Below are 25,594 nucleotides of genomic sequence, written 5' to 3'. Positions count from 1 at the left end.
TGAAGCTTATCACAAAACCAGACTCTCTCTCTCTCTCTCTCTCTCTCTCTCTATATATATATATATATCACACTTCCACCTAGGATGTAGAAAGCTGGAAAGAACAGTACTCTTGCACTAGAAACAAGGACTAGGCAGATAAACTTAATTATAATTTTCTTTGAATCTATCAGTCAATTATGGTTGCAGGACATCCAGAGATCCTGGAAACTAAGAAGAGACAGGCCATCCCAAGTACAGATTGGACATAAGAACTGGTTTATCTCCAGCAAGGCATAGAGGAGGAGATGCCAGGTACCTGCAAGTGGGGAAGTAATTCATTTGAATTCTTAAATGAATTGCTAAAGGCCTAGTATGGGCCAGTGCAAGAGTATAGAATCTGCAGGACCTCAGAAACAAGGGTGCTTTGCACACACTTATAGACATTTCTCCAGAGACCTCCTCTCTAGTAGCTCATGATAGACATTGGGAGCCAGGTAGTAGAACAGAAAGAACTTCTCTTGGTGGAATGGGCCAGAAGGAGTGAAGCAGCTGTTGCTGTAGGAAAAGAGCATAAGCCATATCCAAATCTTTCTCTTTTAAGGAACAGAAGCCAGAAGCCACTGGGGAGAGAAATAGCAAGTTCTGACAACCTAAGGCAGAACTGAAGACCCAATATGGGCAAGGGATGGGTTTAATCACACACACACACACACACCCTCTACTCCTAATACAGGAAGACAAAAATCTTGAGCCCAGGATCCTATATTGATATTAATTGAGTTTTCCTCCCACTGAGGAGAGTCAGGAAACTCTTCCTCAAAAGACCAGCAAAAGATAGAAAGGAGAGTTTTGCTGCCATTGGAAGGATGGGCAGGATCCTTAAGAAAGCTTTACCTCTGAGACCCAGGACCTGCCTAAGACTAAAACCGGATAAAATCAAAAGAGAAACCACTACTCCTGCTCCTTACCACCAGATTATAGAAGGCTGGAAAGAGTGTCACTCCCAAACTTACAATAAATAAAGCACTGGACATAGTAAGATTCATAATTTATAGAACTCATCCAGAGCTGAGGTCACAAGGCAACAAACAAACCCGAAATCCAAGGAAAGGTAGGCTTACATCTATAGGGAAAGTCAAGGCATGAATATTTGTTTATACTACCAGATACCAGACACTACCAGATGCCAGTAATAACTCATACCAAAAAAAAAAAAAAAAACCCTTAAAACTGATAAAGGCAGAACGTGTGTCTTATAGCAAGAGAATATACAAAATGTGGGAGCTTCAGACATAGGGGAATTCCCACCTACTTACTCGTATTTCTCCACATGGACCTCACCAAGTGAAAGCTCTGAGAAAGCTTCCCTCATAGAGTGGGCCTGGAGAAGGGGAACAGCAGCAGAAAAGGCATGAAACCCCTCCAGGATCATTCTCCTCTATCTCTGCTACGGAACAAACATGACCAGACTCAGGGTGAAATGAGTGTCTCCCTTGCCTTACTCTAGTCCTAGCCCTAAACCTAGCTAAAGGGCTTAAGCTTCTGAGAGAAAGGGCAACAAATCCTGTCACCTAGAGCACTGGTGAAGTCTCAAAGCAACTCTAAAACAGGAACGGGAAGGGAAACACACACACACACACACACACACAAGCCTCTACCCTTGGAGGGAGGGGGAAGGAAGGGCAGGAATACATGCTGGGCTATGTCATTAGAGGTCTCCACCACTTGGCAGTGGAGCAAGATCACTATAAGGACCTACCCCAGACACTAAGGGACACCAGACTGAGACTTAATAAGAACGAAGGAGAATGCCCTCCTCCTATCAGAAGTCTAATGATCATCCAGTAACAAGTAACAACAACCTACTGAGGAGGGAGAGCCAACAGCATAAAAAAAAACTCTGGGGAATCCAGTAAAGACCTAAAGATGAGCATGAAGCACACACTAAGAAAAACCATCTGGAAAACCAGCCTTAACCCTAAACACAAAATAACGTGAGAGGAATTTAAAGCCTATGATGTACTGAGAGTAGTCATAGCAACAACAACAAAATCCCAAACCCAACTCAATTACTGCTAGATTGATTCAAATCCTCAAGCAAGAGGCCTAGCAGAAGGAAAGTATTGATCATTTCCAGGCCAAAACACACACACACACACACACACACACACACACACACACCTTGGACTAATGTCTTTCACAGGATGTCTGACTTTCAACAGAAAATAATAGGTCATCCAAGAAAACGAAAAAGAAAAAAAGAAAGAAAAGCAATACCCTACCAATCAACAGATCCAGATTCATATCTGACACAGATGTTAGAACTATCAGATGATACTTTAAAGTAACTATGATTAATAAGTTAAAAGCTCCAGTGGAAAAGATGAATAACACACAAGTTTGGATGAGAAATTACAGCAGAGCTGGACACCATAAGAAAGACTCAAATGGAAATGCTAGAAATGAAAAAGACAATAACAGAGATGAATGATGTCTTCAACAGGCTTAACAGTAGATTTGGAATAGCTGAGGAAATAATCACTGGTCTTAATAAACAAAAATTACTCAAATGGAAACACAAAGTGCAAAAAGAATAAAAAAGAAAACAAACAGCAGAACAGAGGATACAAGTTTTGAGGGGCAATATAGAATGGTCACAGATACATGTAGTTGGTATCCCTGGAAGAAAAAAGGGACAGAATGAAATAGAAGAAATATTTGAAGAAGTAATGACCCAGAATTTTCCAAAATTCATCACGGATACAAGCTCCAGGCCCAAGAAGTTCAGAGAACACTAAGTGGGATAAATTAACCATTTCTCCCAAAAAACCCATTTAGTTATATCATAATTATAATCAAACTGAAGAAAATTAAAAAGAAAGGGGAAATCTTGAAGTCGAAAAAAAGACACATTTTAGAGCAACAAAGATAAAGTTTACAGCAGACTTCTTCTCATCAGGAACTCTGCAATCCAGCAGACAGTGAAGTGAAATCATTAGAAGTGCTGAAAGTAAAACATTATTAACTCAGAATTACAAACCCAGTGAAAATACATGCAAAAATAAAAGAGAGGTAGAGTTATCTGAAGCAACTAAAAGAATTCATTGAGAGCAGACCTGTATTACAGGAAATATTTTTTATAAATCTTCTGGAAGAAAAAATATATATATACCAGATAGAAACTTGTAGCTATATAAAGAAATGGAGGGTGTTGAGAAGGAGTAAGATGCAAAGGAGAAGGAGACCTAAATTTCGTCTGGTCCCAGGAATTCAGCTAGATAGGGATCAAACCATTCTGAACACCTATGAACTCAACAGGAGATCGAAGAAAAGAATAGCAACTCTGAACAGAAAAGCGACCACATTCTGGAAGGTAGGACGTTCAGAGAAGTGAATCTGAGGCGATATTCGGGAGGATAGACAGCGGGGGAGGGGCCTCCATCGGCGGCTTCTGACAAGTGATAGAGCCGCGGAGCACAAAATCGGAACTTTTAGAAGTCGGCTCCATTGAGGGACGTCACTCCAGTGGCTAAGTGGGGGGTGGAACTGTTGCTGGGACAGTGTGGTCTTAGGACCCTCAGGGTCACAGAAAGACCAGGGGTGCCTGAGTGCAGCAGAGCTCCCAGGTATCAGAGTGGGGAAGCTGGCTGCAGAGGCGGAGCCGAGGTGCAGGCTCTCAGCTCGGGGTTGCCATAAACCATGATCCATGGCACAGTCGGGCCACTGCTGTTCCTGCAGGGACCCAACAAGGGGCAGATCCGGGGAGACTCCCCTTCCTCCCCTGGGAGGAGCGGCGCGGGAGTGCACCGCAGGGATCTGCTGGGTTTGGAGACTCCACACGGGTTGTGTACCAGAGAAAGAAATGCTCGGTCACTGGCCGGGTGAGCACGGACTGCGGCCAGAGACTGGGGAGACGGGAGTGATTGACTGCTTTTTTCTGGGGGCGCACTGAGGAGTGGGGCTCCGAGTTCTCGGCTCCTCCAGGGCGGAGATTGGGAGGCCGCCATTTTCACTCTCGGCCTCCAGAGCTGTACGGAAAGCTTGCAGGGAACAAAAGTTCCCCAAAGCAAACCGAGCAGTTTCCTTAGCCCAGACCGACAAGGGCGGGGAGATTCCACCTCCAGCAAAGACATTTGGAAACCATGGCAACAGGCCCCTCGCCCAGAAGATCAGCAAGAACAGTGAGCCAAGACCAAATTTACCGATCAATGAGAACAGCAGAACTCCAGCGCTGGGAGAATACAGCACATAGAATTCATGGCTTTTTCCCCCCTAATTCTTTAGTCTTACAAAGCTAATTTTTTTAATTTCTTTTTTTTATTGAATTTTCCTTTTCCCTTTTGCAACCAACATCTTATCAATCCCTTTTTTAAAAATCTTTTTTTATTTTTCATTTTAGAGTCATATTCTATCCCTTCATAGTAGGTAACTTTATTTTTGCTTTATATAGAAGTTGTTCTCTCTTTAAAATTTTGGGATACAGTTGCTTCTAACAGATCAAAATAGACCCTAAATCTCTAGTGTATGGCTTTGTTCTAGTCTCTTCCCTGGTCACATTCTCTCCCTTTTATTTCTTTTTTTAATTTTTCTCTTCTTTCTTTTTTCAACCAACTTCTTATCAATTCCTTTTATAAAATCTTTTATAATTTTTATCGTTACAGTCATATTCCATCCCTTCATCGTATTTACCCTTATTTTGTACATATATGTTTTTCTTTCTTTAAAATTTTGGGAAGCACTTTCTTCTAACAGACCAAAATACGTCCAAAATCTAGTGTGTGGCGCTGATCTATTCACCAGCCTGATCATATTTGAGAACATTCTTTTTTTTTTTTTATCTTTATCTTTTTTCTTTTTTCTTTCTTTCCCTTTCTTTCCCCCCAGTTTCAGGGCTCTTCCGATTTGTTTAGTGTATATTTTTCTGGGGTTGTTGTTACCACTATTAGCATTTTCTTCTCTCATTCATCTATTCTCCTCTAGACAAAATGACAAATGGAAAAAATCACCTCAAAAAAAAAGAACAAGAGGCAGTATGACTGCCAGGGACATAATCAATAATGGACATTAGTAACATGTTGGAAATAGAGTTCAGAATGTTGATGATAAAGATACTAGCTGGGCTTGAAAAAAGCATGGAAGATACTAGAGAAACCCTTTCTGGAGAAATAAAAGAACTAAAATCTAACCAAGTCAAAATCAAAAAGGCTATTAATGAGGTGCAATAAAAAAATGGAGGCTCTAACTACTAGGATAAATGAGGCAGAGAAGAGAATTATTGATATAGAAGACCAAATGATGGAAAATAAAGAAGCTGAGAAAAAGAGAGATAAACAACTACTGGATCACGAGGGCAGAATTTGAGAGATAAGTGATACCATAAGATGAAACAATATTAGAATAATTGGGATCCAAGAAGACGAAGAAAGAGAGAGAGGGGCAGAAGGTATATTGGAGCAAATTATAGCAGAGAACTTCCTTAATTTGGGGAAAGAAACAGGCATCAAAATCCAGGAGGCACAGAGGACCCCCTTCAAAATCAATAAAAATAGGTCGTCAACACCCTGACATCTAATAGTAAAATTTATGAGTCTCAGAGACAAAGAAAAAATCCTGAAAGCAGCTTGGGACAAGAGATCTGTAACCTACAATGGTAGAAACATTAGACTGACAACAAATCCACAGAGACCAGCAGGGCAGAAAGGACTGGCTTGATATATTCAGAGCACTAAACAAGAAAAATATGCAGCCAAGAATACTATATCCAGCTAAGCTGTCATTGAAAATAGAAGGAGAGATGAAAAGCGTCCAGGACAAACAAAAACTAAAGGAATTTGCAAACACGAAACCAGCCCTACAAGAACACTGAAAGGGGTCCTCTAAGCAAAGAGAGAGCCTAAAAGTAACATAGACCAGAAAGGAACACAGACAATATACAGTAACAGTCACCTTACAGGCAATACAATGGCACTAAATTCATATCTTTCAGTAGTCACCCTGAATATGAATGGGCTAAATTCCCCAATCAAAAGACACAGGCTATCAGAATGGATAAAAAAAAACAAGACCCATCAATATGCTGTCTGCAAGACTCATTTTAGACCCAAAGCACCTCCAGATTGAAAGTGAGGGGGTGGAAAACCTTTTACCATGCTAATGGACACCAAAGGAAAGCTGGGGTGGCTATCTGTAATATCAGACAAATTAGATTTTAAACCAAAGACGATAATAAGAGATGAGGAAGAACACTATATCCTACTTAAAGGGTCTATCCAACATGAAGATCTAACAATTGTAAATATCTATACCCCTAACATGGGAGCAGCTAATTATATAAGCCAATTAATAACAAAATCAAAGAAACACATTGACAGCAATACAATAATAGTAGGGGACTTTAACACCCCCCTCACTGAAATGGACAGATCCTTTAAGCAAAAGATCAAGAAGCAAATAAAGACTTTAAATGACACACTGGACCAAATGCACTTCACAGATCTATTCAGAACATTCCATCCCAAAGCAACAGAATACACATTCTTCTCTAGTGCCCATGGAACATTCTCCAGAATAGATCACATCCCAGGTCACAAATCACGTCTCAACCAGTACCAAAAGACTGGGATCATTCCCTGCCTATTTTCAGACCACAATGCTTTGAAACTAGAACTCAATCACAAGAGGAAAGTCGGAAAGAACTCAAGTACATGGAGGCTAAAAAGCATCCTACTAAAGAATGAATGGGTCAACCAGGAAATTAAAGAAGGATTTAAAAAATCCATGGAGGGGCGCCAGGGTGGCTCAGTTGTTAAACGTCTGCCTTTGGCTCAGGTCATGATCCCAGCGTCCTGGGATCAAGCCCCGAATTGGGCTCCCTGCTCAGTTGGAAGCCTGCTTCTCCCTCTCCCACTCCCCCTGCTTGTGTTCCCTCTCTCGCTGTGTCTCTCTCTGTCCAATAAATAAATAAAATCTTTAAAAAAAAATTCATGGAAACAAATGAAAATGAAAACACAACTGTTCAAAATCTTTGGGATGCAGCAAAGGCAGTCCTAAGAGGAAAGTATATAGCAATGCAAGCCTTTCTCAAGAAACAAGAAAGGTCTCAAATACACAACCTAACCCTACACCTAAAGGAGCTGGAGAAAGAACAGCAAATAAAGCCTAAACCCAGCAGGAGAAGAGAAATAAGAAAGATCAGAGCAGAAATCAATGGCATAGAAATCAAGAGAACAGTAGAACAGATCAATGAAACAAGGAGCTGCTTCTTTGAAAGAATTAACAAGATTGATAAACCCCTGGCCAGACTTATCAAAAAGAAAAGAGAAAGGACCCAAATCAACAAAATCATGAATAAAAGAGGAGAGATCACAACCAACACCAAAGAAATACAAAATAAGAACATATTATGAGCAACTCTATGCCAGCCAATTAGATAATCTGGAAGAAATGGATGCATTCCTAGAGATGTATCAACTACCAAAACTGAACCAGGAAGAAATAGAAAACCTGAACAGACTAGAACGACTAAGGAAATTGAAGTAATCATCAAAAATCTCCCAACAAACAAAAGCCCAGGGCCCGATGCCTTCCCAGAGGAATTCTACCAAACATTTCAAGAAGAATTAATACCTATTCTTCTGAAACTGTTCCAAAAAATAGAAATGGAAGGAAAACTTCCAAATTCGTTTTATGAGGCCACCATTACCTTGATCTCAAAATCAGACAAGACCTCATCAAAAAGGAGAATTACAGACCAATATCCTTGATGAGCATGGATGCAAAAATTCTCACCAAAATACTAGCCAATAGGATCCAACAGTACATTAAAAGGATTATTCACCACAACCAAGTGGGATTTATCCCTGGGCTGCAAGGGTGGTTCAACATCCGCAAATCAATCAATGTGATACAATACATTAACAAAAGAAAGAACAAGAATCATATGATCCTCTCAATAGATGCAGAAAAAGCATTTGACAAAGTACAGCATCCTTTCTTGATTAAAACTCTTCAGACTATAGGCATAGAGGGTACATACCTCAATATCATAAAAGCCATCTATGAAAAACCTACAGTGAAACTCATTCTCAATGGGGAAAAACTGAGAGCTTTCCCCCTAAGGTCAGGAACATGGCATGTCCAGTATCACCACTGCTATTCAACAGAGTATTAGAAGTCCTAGCCACAGCAATCAGACAACAAAAAGAAATCAAAGGCATCCAAATTGGCAAAGAAGAAAACTCTCACTGTTTGCAGATGATATGATACTTTATGTGGAAAACCCCAAAGACTCTACCCCAAAACTGCTAGGATTTATACAAGAATTGAGTCAAGTGGCAGGATATAAAATCAATGCACAGAAATCAGTGGCATTCCTATACACCAACAACAAGACAGAAGAAAGAGAAATGAAGGAGTAAATCCCATTTACAATTGCACCCAAAACCATAAGACACCTAGGAATAAATCTAACCAAAGAGACAAAGAATCTATATACTATATCTATATCTGTACTCAGAAAGCTATAAAATACTCATGAAACAAATTGAGGAAGACACAAAGAAATGGAAAAATGTGCCATGCTCATGGATTGGAAGAACAACTATTGTGAAGATGTCAATGCTACCTAGAGCAATCTACACATTCAATGCAATCCCCATCAAAATACCATCCACTTTTTTCAAGGAAATGGAGCAAATAATCCTAAAATTTGTATGGAACCCAAAAAGACCCGAATAGCCAGAGGAATGTTGAAAAAGAAAAGCAAAGCTGGCGGCATCACAATTCTGGACTTCAAGCTCTATTACAAAGCTGTCATCATCAAGACAGTATGGTACTGGCACAAAAACAGACACATAGATCAATGGAACAGAATAGAGAGCCCAGAAATGGACCCTCAATTCTATGGTCAACTAATCTTCGACAAAGCAGGAAAGAATGTCCAATGGAAAAAAGACAGTCTCTTCAACAAATGGTGTTGGGAAAATTGGACAGCCACATGCAGAAGATAAACTGGGCCATTTGCTTACACCACACACAAAAATAGACTCACTAAATGTGAGACAGGAGTCCATCAAAATCCTAGAGGAGAACACAGGCAGCAACCTCTTCGACCTCAGCTGCAGCAACTTCTTCCTAGAAACATTGCCAAAGGCAAGGGAAGCAAGGGGAAAAATGAACTATTGGGACTTCATCAAGATAAAAAGCTTTTGCACAGCAAAGGAAACAGTCAACAAAATCAAAAGACAACCGATAGAATGGGAGAAAATATTTGCAAATGACATATCAGATAAAGGGCTAGTATCCAAAATCTATAAAGAACTTATCAAACTCAATACCCAAAAAACAAATAATCCAATCAAGAAATGGGCAGAAGACATGAACAGACATTTTTCCAAAGAAGACATCCAAATGGCCAACAGACACATGAAAAAGTGCTCAACATCCCTCGGCATCAGGGAATTCCAAATCAAAACCTCAATGAGATGCCACCTCACACCAGTCAGAATGGCTAAAATTAACAAGTCAGGAAATGACAGATGTTGGCGAGGATGCAGAGAAAGGGGAACCCTCCTACACTGTTGGTGGGAATGCAAGCTGGTGCAGCCACTCTGGAAAACATTATGGAGGTTCCTCAAAAAGTTGACAGTAGAGCTACCATACGACCCAGCAATTGTACTACTGGGTATTTACCCCAAAGATACAAATGTAGGGATCTGAAGGGGTATGTGCACCCCAATGTTTATAGCAGCAATGTCCATAACAGCCAAACTATGGAAAGAGCCACGATGTCCATCAACAGATGAATGGATAAAGAAGAGGTGGTATATATATATACAATGGAATATTATGCAGCCATCCCCAAAACCCCGGAAATCTGGCCATTTGCAACGATGTGGATGCTACTGGAGGGTATTATGCTAAGCGAAATAAGTCAATCAGAGAAAGACATGTATCATATGACCTCACTGATATGAGAAATTCTTAATCTCAGGAAGCAAACTGAGGGTTGCTGGAGTGGGGGGTGGGGTGGGAGGGATGGGGTGGCTGGGTGATAGACATTGGGGAGGGTATGTGCTATGGTGAGTGCTGTGAATTGTGTAAGACTGTTGAATCAGAGACCTGTACCTCTGAAACAAATAATACATTATATGTCAACAACAACAACAACAAAAAGATAGTAGGAAGGGAAAAATGATCGGGGGGAAACCGGAGGGGGAGACGAACCATGAGAGACTATGGACTCTGAGAAACAAACTGAGGGTTCTAGAGGGGAGGGCAATGGGGGGATGGGTTAGCCTGGTGATGGGTTAAAGAGAGCACTTATTGAATGGAGCACTGGGGTTTTATGCAAACAATGAATCATGGAACAGTCATCAAAAACTAATGATGTAATGTATGGTGATTAACATAACATAGTAAAATAAAGTTAAAAAAATAAAAATAAAAAAGATCAAAAAAAATGGAGAGTGTTAAAAAAAGCAGTGGAGAGTGGTGGGAATGTGATAAAGGTGAGTGTAGGTAAAGATAAGATAAGCATAATACTATTTTTTTCTTATTTTAAATTGCATTGAGAAAGACTAAGAAAAATTAGTAACAATATGTTGTGTATTTTTAATGTATGTAAAGTTAAGCATATGATAACAATAGCACAAAAAATCAAAGGGAGTAATTAGAGGTATACTCCTATAATATCCTTATACTACATGTGAAGCAGCTCAAGAATATTTCTTTTTTCTTAAGATTTTATTTATTTTTTTAGAGAGAGAGAGGGAGAGAGTGCAGGGAGGAGGGGCAGAGGGAGAGAGTCTTAAGCAGACTCCATGCTGAGCATGGAGCCCAATGTGGGGCTCGATCTCACAACCCTTAGATCACGACCTGAGATGAAACCAGGTGTCTGATGCTTAACTGACAGCACCACCCAGTCACGCTGAGGACAAGAGTATTTCAAGGTAAAAACAGACAAGCGGAGGTATATAATAAACAAAGGCAACCATTAAAAATAAAGAGAGATAAAAATGAAAAGCTAATAATGGAAATAAATGAAATTATTTTCAAAAATCCTCAATCCTAAAGAGGGTAGAAAAATATAGAATAGATGGAATAGCAAAGATCTAGCAAAATGGAAGATTTTAGTTCAACAATATCAATAATTATATTACATATAAATGATTTAAATACACCAAATAAAAGACAGAAATTGTCAGATTAGATAAAAAGTAAAACCCAAGTATATACTGTCTACAAGAAACCTTTAAATGTAGAGAAAAATATATGCTAAAAATACAAGTAAGGAAAAGGTTGTATCAAGCAAACTTTAGCCACAAATGTTGGAGTAACTATAATGATAACAGACAAGGTAGACTTCATAACAGGAATATTTCAGGAAAAAAGAGGAACATGAAATAATAAATGGATTAATTCTCCAAAAAGACATGACAACTCTATTTGTGTATTTGCTTAACAACAGAGCTTCAAAATACATGAAGTGAAAACTTACAGATTTGAAAGAATAGACAAATCTACAATTATACTTGGATACTTAACTACTCTTTCTACATCAATGATTCAAAAGAACTGAACAACACTATAAGTTAACTTGACAATTACAGAATGCTCCATCCAATAACAGCAGAAGATATTCTTTTTCAAGTTCATATGCAGTACTGACCAAGAACAAACCTCAAAAAGTTTAAAAATATTGAAATTCTAAGTATGTTCCTAGACTATTATGGACTGAATTGTGCCCCCCACACACACACATTCCAATTCATATGTTGAAGCCTTAACCACCAATGTGACTGTATTTGGAGATAGGGCTTCTGAGGAGATTATTAAGGTTAAATGAGACTATACTCCTGGGGCCCTAATCCAACAGGACTAAAGAGGAAGGGATGTGTGCACAGAGGAAAAGCCACGTGAGGACACAGCAAAAAGGTGGCCATCTGCAAGCCAACAGGGGAGACCTTAGGAGAAACCAAACCTACCAACATCTGGATCTTGGGTTTTTAACCTCCAAAACTCAGAAAATACATTTCTGTTATTTAAGCCATGCACTCTGGGGTATTTTGTTATGGCAGCCCTAGCAAATGAATATGCAGATCATAACAACACGAAACTAAAAAAAAAACATAATGGAAATTATTACAGTACACTTCTAAATAATACATGAATCAAAAAGGAGATCAAAAAAGAAATTAGAAAATATTTTTAACTGAATGAAACACACATATCTAAATATGATGGGTTCAGCTAAAGCAGTGCATGGCAGGAAATTTATGCATTAAATGTTTACATTTGAAAAGAAGAAGTCTCAAATGAATGATCTAATATTCTCCCTTAAGTAGTAGAAAAAAAAAAGAACAAATTAAATGCAAAGAAAGCAAAAGAAATTCAATAATCAAGAGAAGAGCAGAAATCAATTAAACTGAAAGAAGGAAAACCACAGAGCATCAATAAAACAAAAGAGGTCTTAGAAATGAATAAAATTAATAAACTCTTAGTGAGACTGACCATGAGAAAAAGATGTAAATTACTAATATCATGAATGAGAGAGGACATCACTACAGATATAAAAAATTCTACAGATATAAAAAAAAGGATATTATAGGAATATCATCAACAAATTTATGCCAACTTAAATGAAATGGACACTTTCCTTAAAGATACAAATTGCCAAGTCTCATTCAAGAAAAGATAAATAACCTGAACAGTCCTGTATCTATGGAAGAAATTGTATTTGTAGTTAAAAACCTTTCCATAAGGACAATGCCAGACCCATATGGTTTTACTGATGAATTGCACCAAATATTTTAGGAAGGAATAATGTCAATTTTGTTAAGACATTCCAGAAAATTGAAGAGTTGGGAATATATCATTTTATGTGACCAGATTTACCCTAATAACAAAACCTGAAAAACACGTAACAGGAAAAGACAACTACAGGCTAATATCCCTCATGATTATATGGAATATAGAAATCCTCAAGATATGTTAGCTTGTTGCATCCAGCAAGATATAAAAAAGATAATGACCATGCTGGGTTTATACTGGATATGCAAGACTGTTTCAAGATTTGAAATTCAATCCATGTTATTTACCATATCAACAACAACAACAACAAAAAACTACATGATTCAGAAAAAAGAGCATTTGACACACTTGAATTGTAGAACCAACTATTTATCTTCAAACAAACCTGAACTATGCCAACAGAATGATAAGGAGAGCACATTGTAGACATGAAAGCAAGGCCCACGGTTGTTCCAGAAAGTTTTGTTGCTCTGCAAGAAAGAAAAAAAAAAATGATATAACAATTTATGACTCTCAACTATATGTTCTATAGACAATCCAGAACTCTAAACAGTTAATAGAGAAACTCTCATTGTGAATAATAACTTAAATATTTCCTTCAGTTTTTGAAATTGAATTAGGCTTTTTTTATATGCAATGGTTGTCATATCACCTAAATATAAGCACCTGGATATAAACACCTTTTTAATATTTTATATATACATAAAATATTAAATATATTTTATTATTTATTTATTATTTATTATAATATATGTATATATACATATTTGTATATTAGTATTATCACATGTGCTTTGTTTTAATTTATATTTTTCTCTCATACATTTTTATATCCATTTACTTTTGTTCTCTTTTAGCACTGTTTTAGCTATAGTGGGATTTGGAATTTGGGCCCATTCTGAACGTATTTGTGTTACTGAAGCACTTATGTTATTGAAATATTTGTTACTGAAAAGGAATTTGAACCACTTGCATTTATTTGCATAAACAATTGGTTTGGTCTTTTGTAATTTTAATTTTATTTTTTAGTTTTGTTCATTTTGTTTTTCTTTCAATTTGTAGTGATTTCATGTGCTGCCTTTGTTATTATTCTGCTATCTGTTCAAGATCCTAGCCCTGGTTTGTCTTTAGTAATTTGCAAAGAATGCATTATTTTAAAAATTCCCTTAGTAGATGCATTTACATAAAAAGTTGAACTTATATTTTCCCGGTTATCATCCTCAAGAATGAGAGTATTAATTTTGCCATGCAAAATAAGGAAAATTAGAGAACTTGTTCCCACTTTACATTTCCTTTGGAAAGTTCTCAGATATCTGTTATTTTGAAATGGTATTTTGCATTATACATATTTTAAAGATTCATGGCATTTATATCCTCTTTAAAAATTATATTATAAAATTACTTAAGTCTGCATTTGTGTGGGTTTAATACTCACTACCAGCTCATTTATAATAAATAAAATCTTCTCCCATTATGGAGTTAACTATTTTGGTTCCTGTTTTCAGTGGGTAGAGTATAGCTGTACCACAAGGTTCTTACCTGGTTATGCCAGGTATAGATATATACCTTTTGTTAATTTGTCAGGTAAAGGCTATGACTTTCAGTTTACAAGTGAAAGGACAGTTATTTCCTTCCATCATATCTTTTTATACTGGATTGCCATTTTGTGCCCTCTTTAATGCCAATCACCCAATTGCCCCATCCCCCAATCACCTCCCCTCCAGCAACCCTAAGTTTGTTCCCTATAGTTAAGAGTCTCTTACAGTTTGCCTCCCTCTCTGTTTTCATTTTATTTTACCTTTCTTTCCCTTCCCCTATGTTCATCTATTTTGTTTCTTAAACTCCACATATGAATGAAATCATATGGTATTTGTCTTTCTCCGACTGACTTATTTCACTTAGCATAATACACTCTAGTTCTATCCACATAGTTGCAAATGGCAAGATTTCTTTCTTTTCAATGGTTGAGTAATATTCCATTGTGTGTATATATATATATCACATCTTCTTTATACATTCATCTGTCGATGGACATCTGGGCTCTTTCGATATTTTGGCTGTTGTGGACACTGTTACTATAAACACTGGGGTGCAGGTGCCCCACTGAATCATTATTTTTGTATCCTTTGGATAAATACCTAGTAGACACTGTGCAATTTCTAAGCTTCAGTCATGGAAGTCTTGAAGCTTTCTCTTGGTCCTCTTAGAATGCTTCTTCTGGGGGAAAACTAGTCACCTTGCAAGATCTCCAGAACCCTGAGACTGCCATGCTGGAGGCAGTCCTAGTTAGCCACATGAAAGCTGTTTATGCAGAGATGACCAACCCAGCGCCCATGCTCCAGCCATACCAGGCAAGGAACCAGACACTTAAGAAGATTTATTTTAAGTCAGGAAGTTGTGGGCTGATATGTTATGTGTAGTAGATAACTACACAGAATATTAATTAATTCTTATTTCCTATAACAACTCCTGTTTTCTTAGGAAGTAAAACTTGAATAATTTTAAGTCACTTCTTGCTTCTTCCTTATATCTGATTCCAGCTGCAATTTTCTTGATTTCTTTTGAGGCATATGCTCAGCAGTCTTGTCTAATCTATAGTCACCAGATTTACTTCCTGGGTTTTTTCTTTTTAAATTAGTCATTTCAGCAGGATGGTAGAGGTGTGGGATTAGAATATAATATGCAATTTTCTTTCAATCCTAGAAGTTTGTCCTGACTAGTGCTTAAAGCTAATCAGCTCTTTTAAAAACATTGAATCGAAATTTCTCTTGCCATTATCTAAACCTATCTTTTGTTTCTGTATACCTAATCAAAACAGACAAAATTCTGATGAATCATTGCTAAATTGTTAGCTTTTCTTTAAAAATGAAAGAAAAAGAAATACTTGTAACAAAGGTAAGAGCCTATTCACCATAATATTCAAACGAGTACTTTTTAAACTTCCAACCCCATTGTGTAAGCCACTTCCTCTTACCCTAACCCCTGAGATACCACTTGCCTTGCCAAGGCTTTGGAAAGTTTCTATGCTAAATACCATTTAACATACAAAGGGGAAAATCTATACATACGTGATTAACTGAGCAATATCATGATGTTTTCTTCGGAGGAGGACACTTCCCCTCCATTTAGAAAAATTTTCCAAGGTGAAGCTTGCATTTGGGGTTATCTTTATTTTATCCTCATCATTCCAGATTTCCATACCAACTAAGGCCACATGAGTATTGAGCTTTTTGTAAAGCTGTCCAAAGAGAATACATGTCAAAGGAACTACATAATGGTGATATTATCTTTCAATATTTTCAATGTACTGTAGATTTTTGAACTTATTAATAGCAGCACTATAAAAACTTTCCAAACATACTTGTGAAATGGAAGTTACTACCTCTTTTCACAGATGCTAGCAATCCTGTTTAGGCAAGACAGACACCCTTAGATAATTCAGTGTGAAAACTTTTTTTTTTTTTTTGAGAAAAGTGCCTATTGAAACAAACTTCTCTTTCTTGCAACCTCAAGAAACATTATAATTTTCTGTTAGTAGTTCATTATTATCACTTCAACTTGTGTGTATTTATTCAAATGCTTTGCAATGTTCTCAGAGTAATAACATTTCAGAATTAGCAAGGTTGATCCAGTACTGGTTTGGACACTGGGAAAGGAACATGCTATATGAAAAAGTCCTGCATCTGTGAGTCACAATAAAGTAAGTGGTCCTCTAATTCTTAAACCTGGACTGAACCAAATAATCTATAATGCACATAGGATAATCTTTAGAAATAATGAATTAATCTTATAAGACAATATGTTTACTCTAAAAACAAAAGTTTAAATTGCTACTATAGTTTACAAAACTGCACAGTGTTGGTCAGATAAACTTCCAGTTATTAGATGAATGAGCTCTGGGGATCTAATGTACAGCTTGGTAGTGATAGTAATAATACCGTCTTAATTACTTTAAGATTGGTGAGAATAATTTTTAAATGCTCTCATCACAAAAAAGCAACGGCAACTATGTGATGCAATGGAGGTGTTAGCTAACCTATGGCAGAAATCATTTTGCAAGTAAGTATATCAAATCAACACACTGGACCCCTTAAATTCACACAGTGTTATATGCCAATTATATCGCAATAAAGCTGGGAAAAAAACCTGCACAGTGACAGGTTTTCTCATGGGGCAGCTTCCTGCTGAGAAACCTGAAGAAATGGTTTAAGTAGTTTGGAAAACAATAAAAGCATTGAGGAATGCAACTATCATCAAAAGAAAAGCCAGAACCTAACTAGATTAAAACCCTCCCCTTGATGATTCCCTCAAATTCCCTCTTCCGTTCTTTCTTTATTTGACCCACCTGACAAAACTTCGATCCTGGTTAAAACAATTCCTCCCTATGTCTCTCCTGCACCATGCCCCAGAACAAAGGAGAGAGCACACTATGCTGACTGCTTTCACTTGGAAGCCATGACTACTAACCTCAAGTGGTCTTTACCAGTCTGAGCAAACCTGCTGCATTTCCAAAATCCATTTACTCCCAGAGGCTTCTGCACATTTTTTCCATGCTCACTCTTCTCTTTTAGAAATTGTGACACTTTCTATTAAAACCTCACTTTGAGCAGATGCCCCTGCTTCCAAATTCACTCAGAGTATAGAAACAACCAGAAGAGAATATCCACAAGCTCCCACCACTGTCTGCCTACTGGCCTACTTCAAACAACATATACCTCCCCTTCTTTACTATATGAATGAATGCTGCATGCCTAAGGCCAACTTCTCCACTCATGCACTAGATCTCCGACCTCTTCCCAGGTCAAGGAGATTATTCCAGCAATTCTTCCATCTTCCTTGCAATTCTATGCTTAGCTTTCCACAGAATAATTCCCATCAGCATAAAAAGGATGACCCATCATGCTTGGGGGACGACTTTTATGACCCCTCTCCCTTTCACTTATTTCCCATTTCTCTGCTTCCATTTATAGCAAAACTTCTGAAGAGAATTTTCTGTATCTGTTGTCTCTAGTTCTACTTCCTATTCTCATTGGACTCACTCTAATCATGCTTGTCCTCTTACACTCTACAGAAACTTGCATCATCCAGGTGACTAATAACTTCTACTCTGTTAAATCCAATGGCCAATCCTCAATCCTCAGAAGCATCTAACATCATTGATCATTTCTTCCTTTGATAGATTTTTGTTTCAGGGAGCTTCCAGAACAACACTATCCCCTGATTTTTCTCAAAGCTCATTGTCTACGCTTTATTGGTCTCTGTCATTTTCTCCTGCACTTTGATCTCTCCTCAAAGAAGAACTTCAAGGACCTGTTCTCAGTCTTTTTTCTACTAATCTATGCCTACTCCTTTGGTTCTCTTATACCAGGATTGGTAAGCTTATTCTGTAAAGAGCCACAGAAAATGCTTCAGACTTTGAGGCTGCGTGGTCTCTGTGGTAACTACTCACCACCACTGGCACTGTAACAGGAAAACAGCCTTAGACAATGTGTAAACAAATGGGTGTGGCTATGTTTCATTAAAGCTACTTTTAAAAAGGCAGCAGGTCAGATCTGGCCCACAAGCTACAGTTTGCTGATCCATGTCATATGCCATTCTGTGTGTGTTAAAGACATGGATTTATATCTCCACCCAGACCTAGCCCCTGAACTCCAATCAATCTTGTATATCTAACATTTTCACCTGGAAATCTTTTTTTTTTTTTTTTGCATCCATGAATCTTCTCTTTAATCTTTAATGATCCAAAAGTTTACAATGATATAACCTGACACATGTTACTAGGTGCTAGACATGTGGAGGGCATTGTCAATATGGACATGTCTACCCCTCATCTCAGGGAAATTTCCTAGTATTATTTCTCTGATTTTTGAAATGTAAAGTCTCTAATTTTTCATTTCTTAAATATAAAAATGTATAAATGTATAAATGAAACATGTACACATTTTAAAAAATTACTTAGTCATAGAACACTTTTAATAAAAATTAGCAATCCACTGCCATTGCCACCCCCACTAAGAAACAATAATATTTTTGTTGAGATATAATTTACATATAGCATTATATTAGTTTTAGGTATACAACATAATGATGTGCCCCTGGAAATCTCTATACAAAAAGATATCTCAAAGCGAATGTGTTCAAAATGGAAATCCTCATCTTCCCTCTGAGTCATTATCCCCCACCATGTTACCCATCCTTAAAGTTGCTCAGGTCCAAATCCTTGATGTCACTTGACTCTTTCCCTTTTCTTATACTTCTTATCTCTCATCTACCTCATCTACCCTGTGTACTCTATCCAGAAATCAGCTATTCTCAATAGATCCAATACCACTGCTTTTTCTCAAGCCACCATCATCTCTTGCCCTGAATTAGGGAATAATTCCCCTACCTTCTGCCAATTGCTTTCCTTCAGTTTATTTCCAACATAATGGCCAAGATAATCTTTTAAGAATACACATCTGAACATGTTACACCTCAGCTCAGGCTCTCCAATGTCTTCCTTGCTTGTGAAGAATAACAAAGTCCTTACACAGGCCTACCAGGAGCTGCAGGTTCTGACCACTGCTACCTGTCAGATGTCATTTGCTCCCACCCTTTCCCTGGCTTACTGCATGCCAGCCACAATGGCCATCCCACTGTTCCTCAAATATGACAATCTAGGTTCTGTTCTCAGAACCTCACTCTGCCTTGCACAACCTCCCCTAAAGTCAGACTCTTATCTCCCTTCCTTTCCCTACTCAAATGTCAACTTGGACACTCTGGACTTGAGCTTTCCTATTTAACATAGCACCCAAGATGAACCTCTCTATCTCTTTATTTTTAAGCTGCTTTATTTTTTTATAGCACTTATAGTCACCATCCTATATTCTCTTTATTTGGTGTGTTTATGTTCATCTTGAACAAGAATGTAAACTCCTTGAAGGGATATTTGTCAGTTTTATTCCTCACTTAATTTCTGTCACCTAGAAAATTTCCTGTCACAAAGATGTTCAATAAATATGGCCAGTTCTTGGGGTTCTTTAAGAGGAGTCAGAATGATCTTTGTGGTGAGAAGATGAGATAGGGATGATGCTGGTCATTAAATCCACCTTCATTTTCTCTCTGTCCTTAGAGAACTTGCAGGCTACCACAAAGTGACTCACTCATGTAAGTAGGCAGACTAACTGTATGTTCAACTAACAAGACACTAACAATTAGATTTAAATAGAAGGGATACAGAAATCATTTTTAAAAGATTTTGTTAGATGACAAAATCATCTAATTTTTCCAGTTGAAATGGACTTTGAAATCAACATCTTTCCAATTGAAATGGACTTTGAAATCCAACCAATCCAAGTTCAAATCTTATCTCTACCATTTCCCAACTTTGTGATTTTAGGCAAGTTACTTTGCTTCCCAGAATTTAATTCTTTAGCTATAAATTAGGTTTAGGAATATCTCAGAGTTGTTTTGAAGATTCAATGAGATGATGTATTGAAAGATATTACTGCGCCAGAGTTTGGCTGATTTTGTTTGTTTCCCCATAATCTCCCATAGATTGGCTTTCTGTTGGGATTTGCTGGTCAGTGCTGTCTCCCCAGGCTTTAGAAAAACAAAACAAAAAAACCAATTCAAACAAAACCATTTTTTATACCTTCATCAGTCTGAGAGTTGTGTGGCAAGTAGGTAAGAAACATCTCTATCATGTAATATTAATATTCAATTAAGTAGCAAAATTTCAAGAACCAATCAACAGTATTAACCTTAGGAGTATTGACTTTCTTTCCCTGCTTCATGAGCATTCATAGATACACCCAATGACACCACCTCACAAATTGTTAAAATTGCACTTGAAGTATACCATACCATGTTGACATAGTTGGCCATTTCAAACACCCTCTTTCTTATTTCCTCTGGATCTTGACTGTACTTTTTAAACTGGAAAAAAAAAAAAAACACAAACAAAAAAACACAACCATGACAAAATATGGGTACTGACAGAAATGAATATAATTGGAAGGTAAAAAAAATAAAAAAGTAACTTCAGTTTATTTTGCTTATCAGTGGTTATAATTAATAAACAGTTATAAAAGTTAACAGTTAAAAGATAGAAGCAAAATGCTCCCTTATTTCTTTAGCTAAATTGAAGTACTTTCAGAGTAGAGATGATGTTTTACCCCTGAAGTAGTAGCTCAGTGTAAAGTTTTAAGGAATTACTACAAATATATTCTCATCTAAATGCCATGGTTTCACAAGCTGTGCAGAATTGGTGCAAGGAATAGCTTATTTATATATATGAATGATAAATGATAAATGAATGTATTATAATGAGAGGTCAAGCTTTGGGCCTGAACAAATTAACTTATCATATTATCATAGTGCAAAGCTTTCCCTTTTGAGATCATACATGTGAACCTTAGTTTTCCAGTATTTGAAAATACATTCTTGTAAATAATATAAACAATGACTATTACCAAAAAATGTCTTTTTCAGAAAATTCCATTCATCAGTCTTGTACATTTACCACTCTCTGATGAAGATAAATTCTAACTTACCAGTGATTTAACTGCTTAATGAAAGACAAAATGACAAAGGAATTTAATTGGAAACTAAGTTTGGATATAATAATATAAGAGAGGATAAAATGCAAAAAAATTCACTTTATGCATATCATATCAGGTGCACATTCCTGAGAAGGAAAAATCATATCAGTCCAATTATATGTCAAATTTCCTAGGATCAGAACAATTCACAAAAAGGAATAGCTCATATTCATGATATTTCAAAATTGACCCATATGTTTAATATTTCCCATAATAAATTCATGTAGAAGGGGATTTTAAAAGACACATTTATCCATTATAATTACCTCACCATTATCCAGCACCAAATAATATTCTATGTATTTCTTATGCTCTGGACCCTTCTGGTCTTTGGATTTCTGTAATAAATATAAAAAGGAAAATTACTGAACAACATCATTCTCCTCAAGAGTCATTCTTTTATTTGAAATGCGTAATTTTAGAAAAGATTGGTTGATATCTGGCAATAAAGGAAAACAACATTACCGTTTTAACTCTAACCAAGCAAAATTATCTATAATGAAGTTCAGAATATCAGAGCTAGAAGGGACATGAGTGAAATTCTAGTCTGACTCCATTTTGACAGAATTTAAATGATTGCACATGTGCTGGAACTAAAACCAAAGTTTTCAGATTTTTTGAACAATGGACTTTCTCCACTATCCTGTCATGAAATAGAGAAACTCTGACTTCAGCATCCTCCTAGTGTTTTCTTGTTGTTGTTTTTGCTGATGGTGGTGGTGGTGGTGGCTTTAAGTAGCCTTTTATCCCTCTCTCAGTGAGCACCCCCTTCCTTAGAAACAGTGCAATGCCCAGAGCCCCCATGGCACCAATGTTTCTTCCCCATGGCTCTCTTCTCCTCAGGCAGAGGTGGATCTCTTTCCCACATTCCAAGCTTCCCTATTTTCTGTTCCTTTTTCTTCACCAAACAAAACAAAACAACAAAAGACATATTTCACAGTGGATTGTTCCATTGAAAAGTAGCAGATACATTATTCATACTAAATAATAAACTATCAAAGTTTATTATGTTACATTTCTGGAAGTGCTTATCTTTTTTTAAAGATTTTATTTATTTATTTGAGAGAGAGAGAAAGGGAGCATGAGTGGTGGTGGGGGGAGGCAGAAGAAGAGGGAGAGAGAGAATCTCAGGCAGACTCCATGCTGAGCATGGAGCCTGACTCAGAGCTTGATCCCATGACCCTGAGATCATAACCTCAGCCAAAACCAAGAGTCCGATGCTCAACAGAGTGAGCCACCCAGGGGCCCCAGAGGTGGTTGTCTTTTTTTTTTTTTTTTTTTTTTTTATGTAATATATGGTTAATCACCATACATTACATCATTAGTTTTTGATGTAGTGTTCCATGATTCATTGTTTGTGTATAACACCCACTGCTCATTTCATTACATGCCCTCTTTAATACCCATCACCAGCTAACCCGTTCCCCCAAACCCCTACCCTCTAGAACCCTCAGTTTGTTTATCAGAGTCCATAGTCTCTCATGTTCGTCTCCCCCTCCGATTACCCCCTTCATTTTTCCCTTCCTGCTATTTTCTTCTTTTTTTTTTTACACATAATGTATTATTTGTTTCAGTGATTCAAAAGTCTTACACAATTCACAGCACTCACCATAGCACATACCCTCCCCAATGTCTATCACCCAGCCACCCCATCCCTTCCATCCCTCACCACTATAGCAACCCTCAGTTTGTCTCCTGAGATTAAGACATCCTCATATCAGTGAGGTCATATCATACATGTCTTTCTCTGATTGACTAATTTCGCTCAGCATAATACCCTCCAGTTCCAACCACGTCGTTGCAAATGGCAAGATTTCATTCATTTTGATGGCTGCATAATATTCCATCGTATATATATACCACTTCTTCTTTATCCATTAATCTGTCATTGGACATCTGGGCTCTTTCCATAGCTTGGTATGTGGACATTGCTGCTGTAAACATTGGGGGGCACGTACCCCTTCAGATCCCTACATTTGTATCTTTGGGGTAAATACCCTGTAGTGCAATAGCTGGATCGTATGGTAGCTCTATTTTCAACTTTTTGAGGAACCTCCATACTGTTTTCCAGAGTGGCTGCACCAGCTTGCATTCCCACCAACAGTGTAGGAGGGTTCCCCTTTCTCCACATCCCCGCCAACATATGTCATTTCCTGACTTGTTAATTTTAGCCATTCTGACTGGTGTGAGGTGATATCTCACTGAGGTTTGATTTGGATTTCCCTGATGCTGAGCAATGTTGAGCATTTTTTCATGTGTCTGTTGGCCATTTGGATGTCTTCTTTGGAAAAATGTCTGTTCATGTCTTCTGCCCATTTCTCGATTGGATCATTTGTTCTTTGGGTGTTGAGTTTGATAAGTTCTTTATAGATTTTGGATGCTAGCCCTTTATCTGATATATCATTTGCAAATATCTTCTCCCATTCTGTCGCTTGTCTTTTGGTTTTGTTGACTTTTTCCTTTGCTGTGCAAAAGCTTTTTATCTTGATGAAGTCCCAATAGTTCATTTTTGCCCCTGCTTCCCTTGCCTTTGGCGATGTTTCTAGGAAGAAGTGGCTACAGCTAAGGTTGAAGAGGTTGCTGCCTGTGTTCTCCTTTAGGATGTTGATTGTCTCACATTGAGGTCTTTCAACCCTTTTGAGTCTATTTTTGTGGTGTAAGGAAATGGTCCAGTTTCATTCTTCTGCATGTGGCTGTCCAATTTTCCCAACACCATTTGTTGAAGAGACTGTCTTTTTTCCATTGGACATTCTTTCCTGCTTTGTCGAAGATTAGTTGACCATAGAGTTGAGGGTCCATTTCTGGGCTCTCTATTCTGTTCCATTGATCTATGTGTCTGTTTTTGTGCCAGTACCATACTGTCTTGATGATGACAGCTTTGTAATAGAGCTTGAAGTCCAGAATTGTGATGCCGCCAGCTTTGCTTTTCTTTTTCAACATTCTTCCAGCTATTTGAGGTCTTTTGTGGTTCCATACATATTTTAAGATTATTTGTTCCATTTCCTTGAAAAAAGTGGATGGTATTTTGATGGGGATTGCATTGAATGTGTAGATTGCTCTAGGTGGCATTGACATCTTCACAATAGTTGTTCTTCCAATCCATGAGCCTGGCACATTTTTCCATTTCTTTGTGTCTTCCTCAATTTCTTTCATGAGTATTTTATAGTTTTCTGAGTACAGATTCTTTGCCTCTTTGGTTAGATTTATTCCTAGGTATCTTATGGTTTTGGGTGCAATTGTAAATGGGATCAACTCCTTCATTTCTCTTTCTTCTGTCTTGTTGTGGGTGTATAGGAATGCCATTAATTTCTGTGCATTGATTTTATATCCTGCCACTTGACTGAATTCCTGTATGCGTTCTAGCAGTTTTGGGTGGAGTCTCTTGGGTTTTCCACATAAAGTATCATATCATCTGCAAAAAGTGAGAGTTTTCTTCTTTGCCAATTTGGATGTCTTTGATTTCTTTTTGTTGACTGATTGCTGTGGCTAGGACTTCTAATACTCTGTTGAATAGCAGTGGTGATAGTGAACATCCGTGCTGTGTTCCTGACCTTAGGGGGAAAGCTCTCAGTTTTTCCCAATTGAGAATGATATTCGCTGTAGGTTTTTCATAGATGGCTTTTATGATATTGAAGTACGTACCCTCTATGCCTATAGTCTGAAGAGTTTTAATCAAGAAAGGATGCTGTACTTTGTCAAATGCTTTTTCTGCATCTATTGAGAGGATCATATGGTTCTTGTTTCTTTCTTTGATTAATGTATTGACTCACATTGATTGATTTGTGGATGTTGACTAACCTAGCAGCCCAGGGATAAATCCCAGTTGGTCGTGGTGAATAATCCTCTAAATGTACTGTTGGATCCTACTGGATAGTATTTTGGTAAAAATTTTTGCATCCATGTTCATCAAGGATGTTGGTCTGTAATTCTTTTTGATGGGGTCTTTGTCTGGTTTTGGAATCAAGGTAATGGTGGCCTCATAAAACGAGTTTGGAAGTTTGCCTTCCATTTCTATTTTTTGGAACAGTTTCAGAAGAATAAGTATTAATTCTTCTTGAAATGTTTGGTAGAATTCCCCTGGGAAGCCATCTGGCCCTGGGCTTTTGTTTGTTGGGAGATTTTTGATGACTGCTTCAATTTCCTTAGTGGTTATATTTCCTTAGTGGTAGTTGATACATCTCTATGAATGCATCCATTTCTTCCAGGTTAATCTAATTTGC

At 37.5% G+C, this 25,594-nt stretch overlaps 1 protein-coding gene across 1 annotated transcript in view; it reads right to left on the bottom strand.

The window, feature by feature from the left end:
• The window catches only part of ADAM28 (ADAM metallopeptidase domain 28), an 82,536-nt gene that overhangs the window by 35,526 nt on the left and 21,416 nt on the right, over positions 1 to 25,594 (bottom strand). Inside the window, exons 8-11 of the mRNA XM_035023228.1 lie at positions 21,641 to 21,712; positions 20,638 to 20,709; positions 15,861 to 16,030; positions 13,178 to 13,262 (exon numbers count right to left, since the gene is read on the bottom strand). Of these exons, the coding sequence (XP_034879119.1) occupies positions 13,178 to 13,262; positions 15,861 to 16,030; positions 20,638 to 20,709; positions 21,641 to 21,712 (399 nt within the window). The remainder of the gene's footprint in view (positions 1 to 13,177; positions 13,263 to 15,860; positions 16,031 to 20,637; positions 20,710 to 21,640; positions 21,713 to 25,594) is intronic.

This window comes from Mirounga leonina, unplaced genomic scaffold (assembly GCF_011800145.1).
Source record: "Mirounga leonina isolate KUSES-001 unplaced genomic scaffold, KU_Mleo_1.0 Mir_176, whole genome shotgun sequence".
NCBI classification, from domain to species: domain Eukaryota; kingdom Metazoa; phylum Chordata; class Mammalia; order Carnivora; family Phocidae; genus Mirounga; species Mirounga leonina.
The sequence above is the reverse complement of the archived record's forward strand: the minus strand, read 5'-3'. Positions and strand labels throughout refer to the sequence as shown.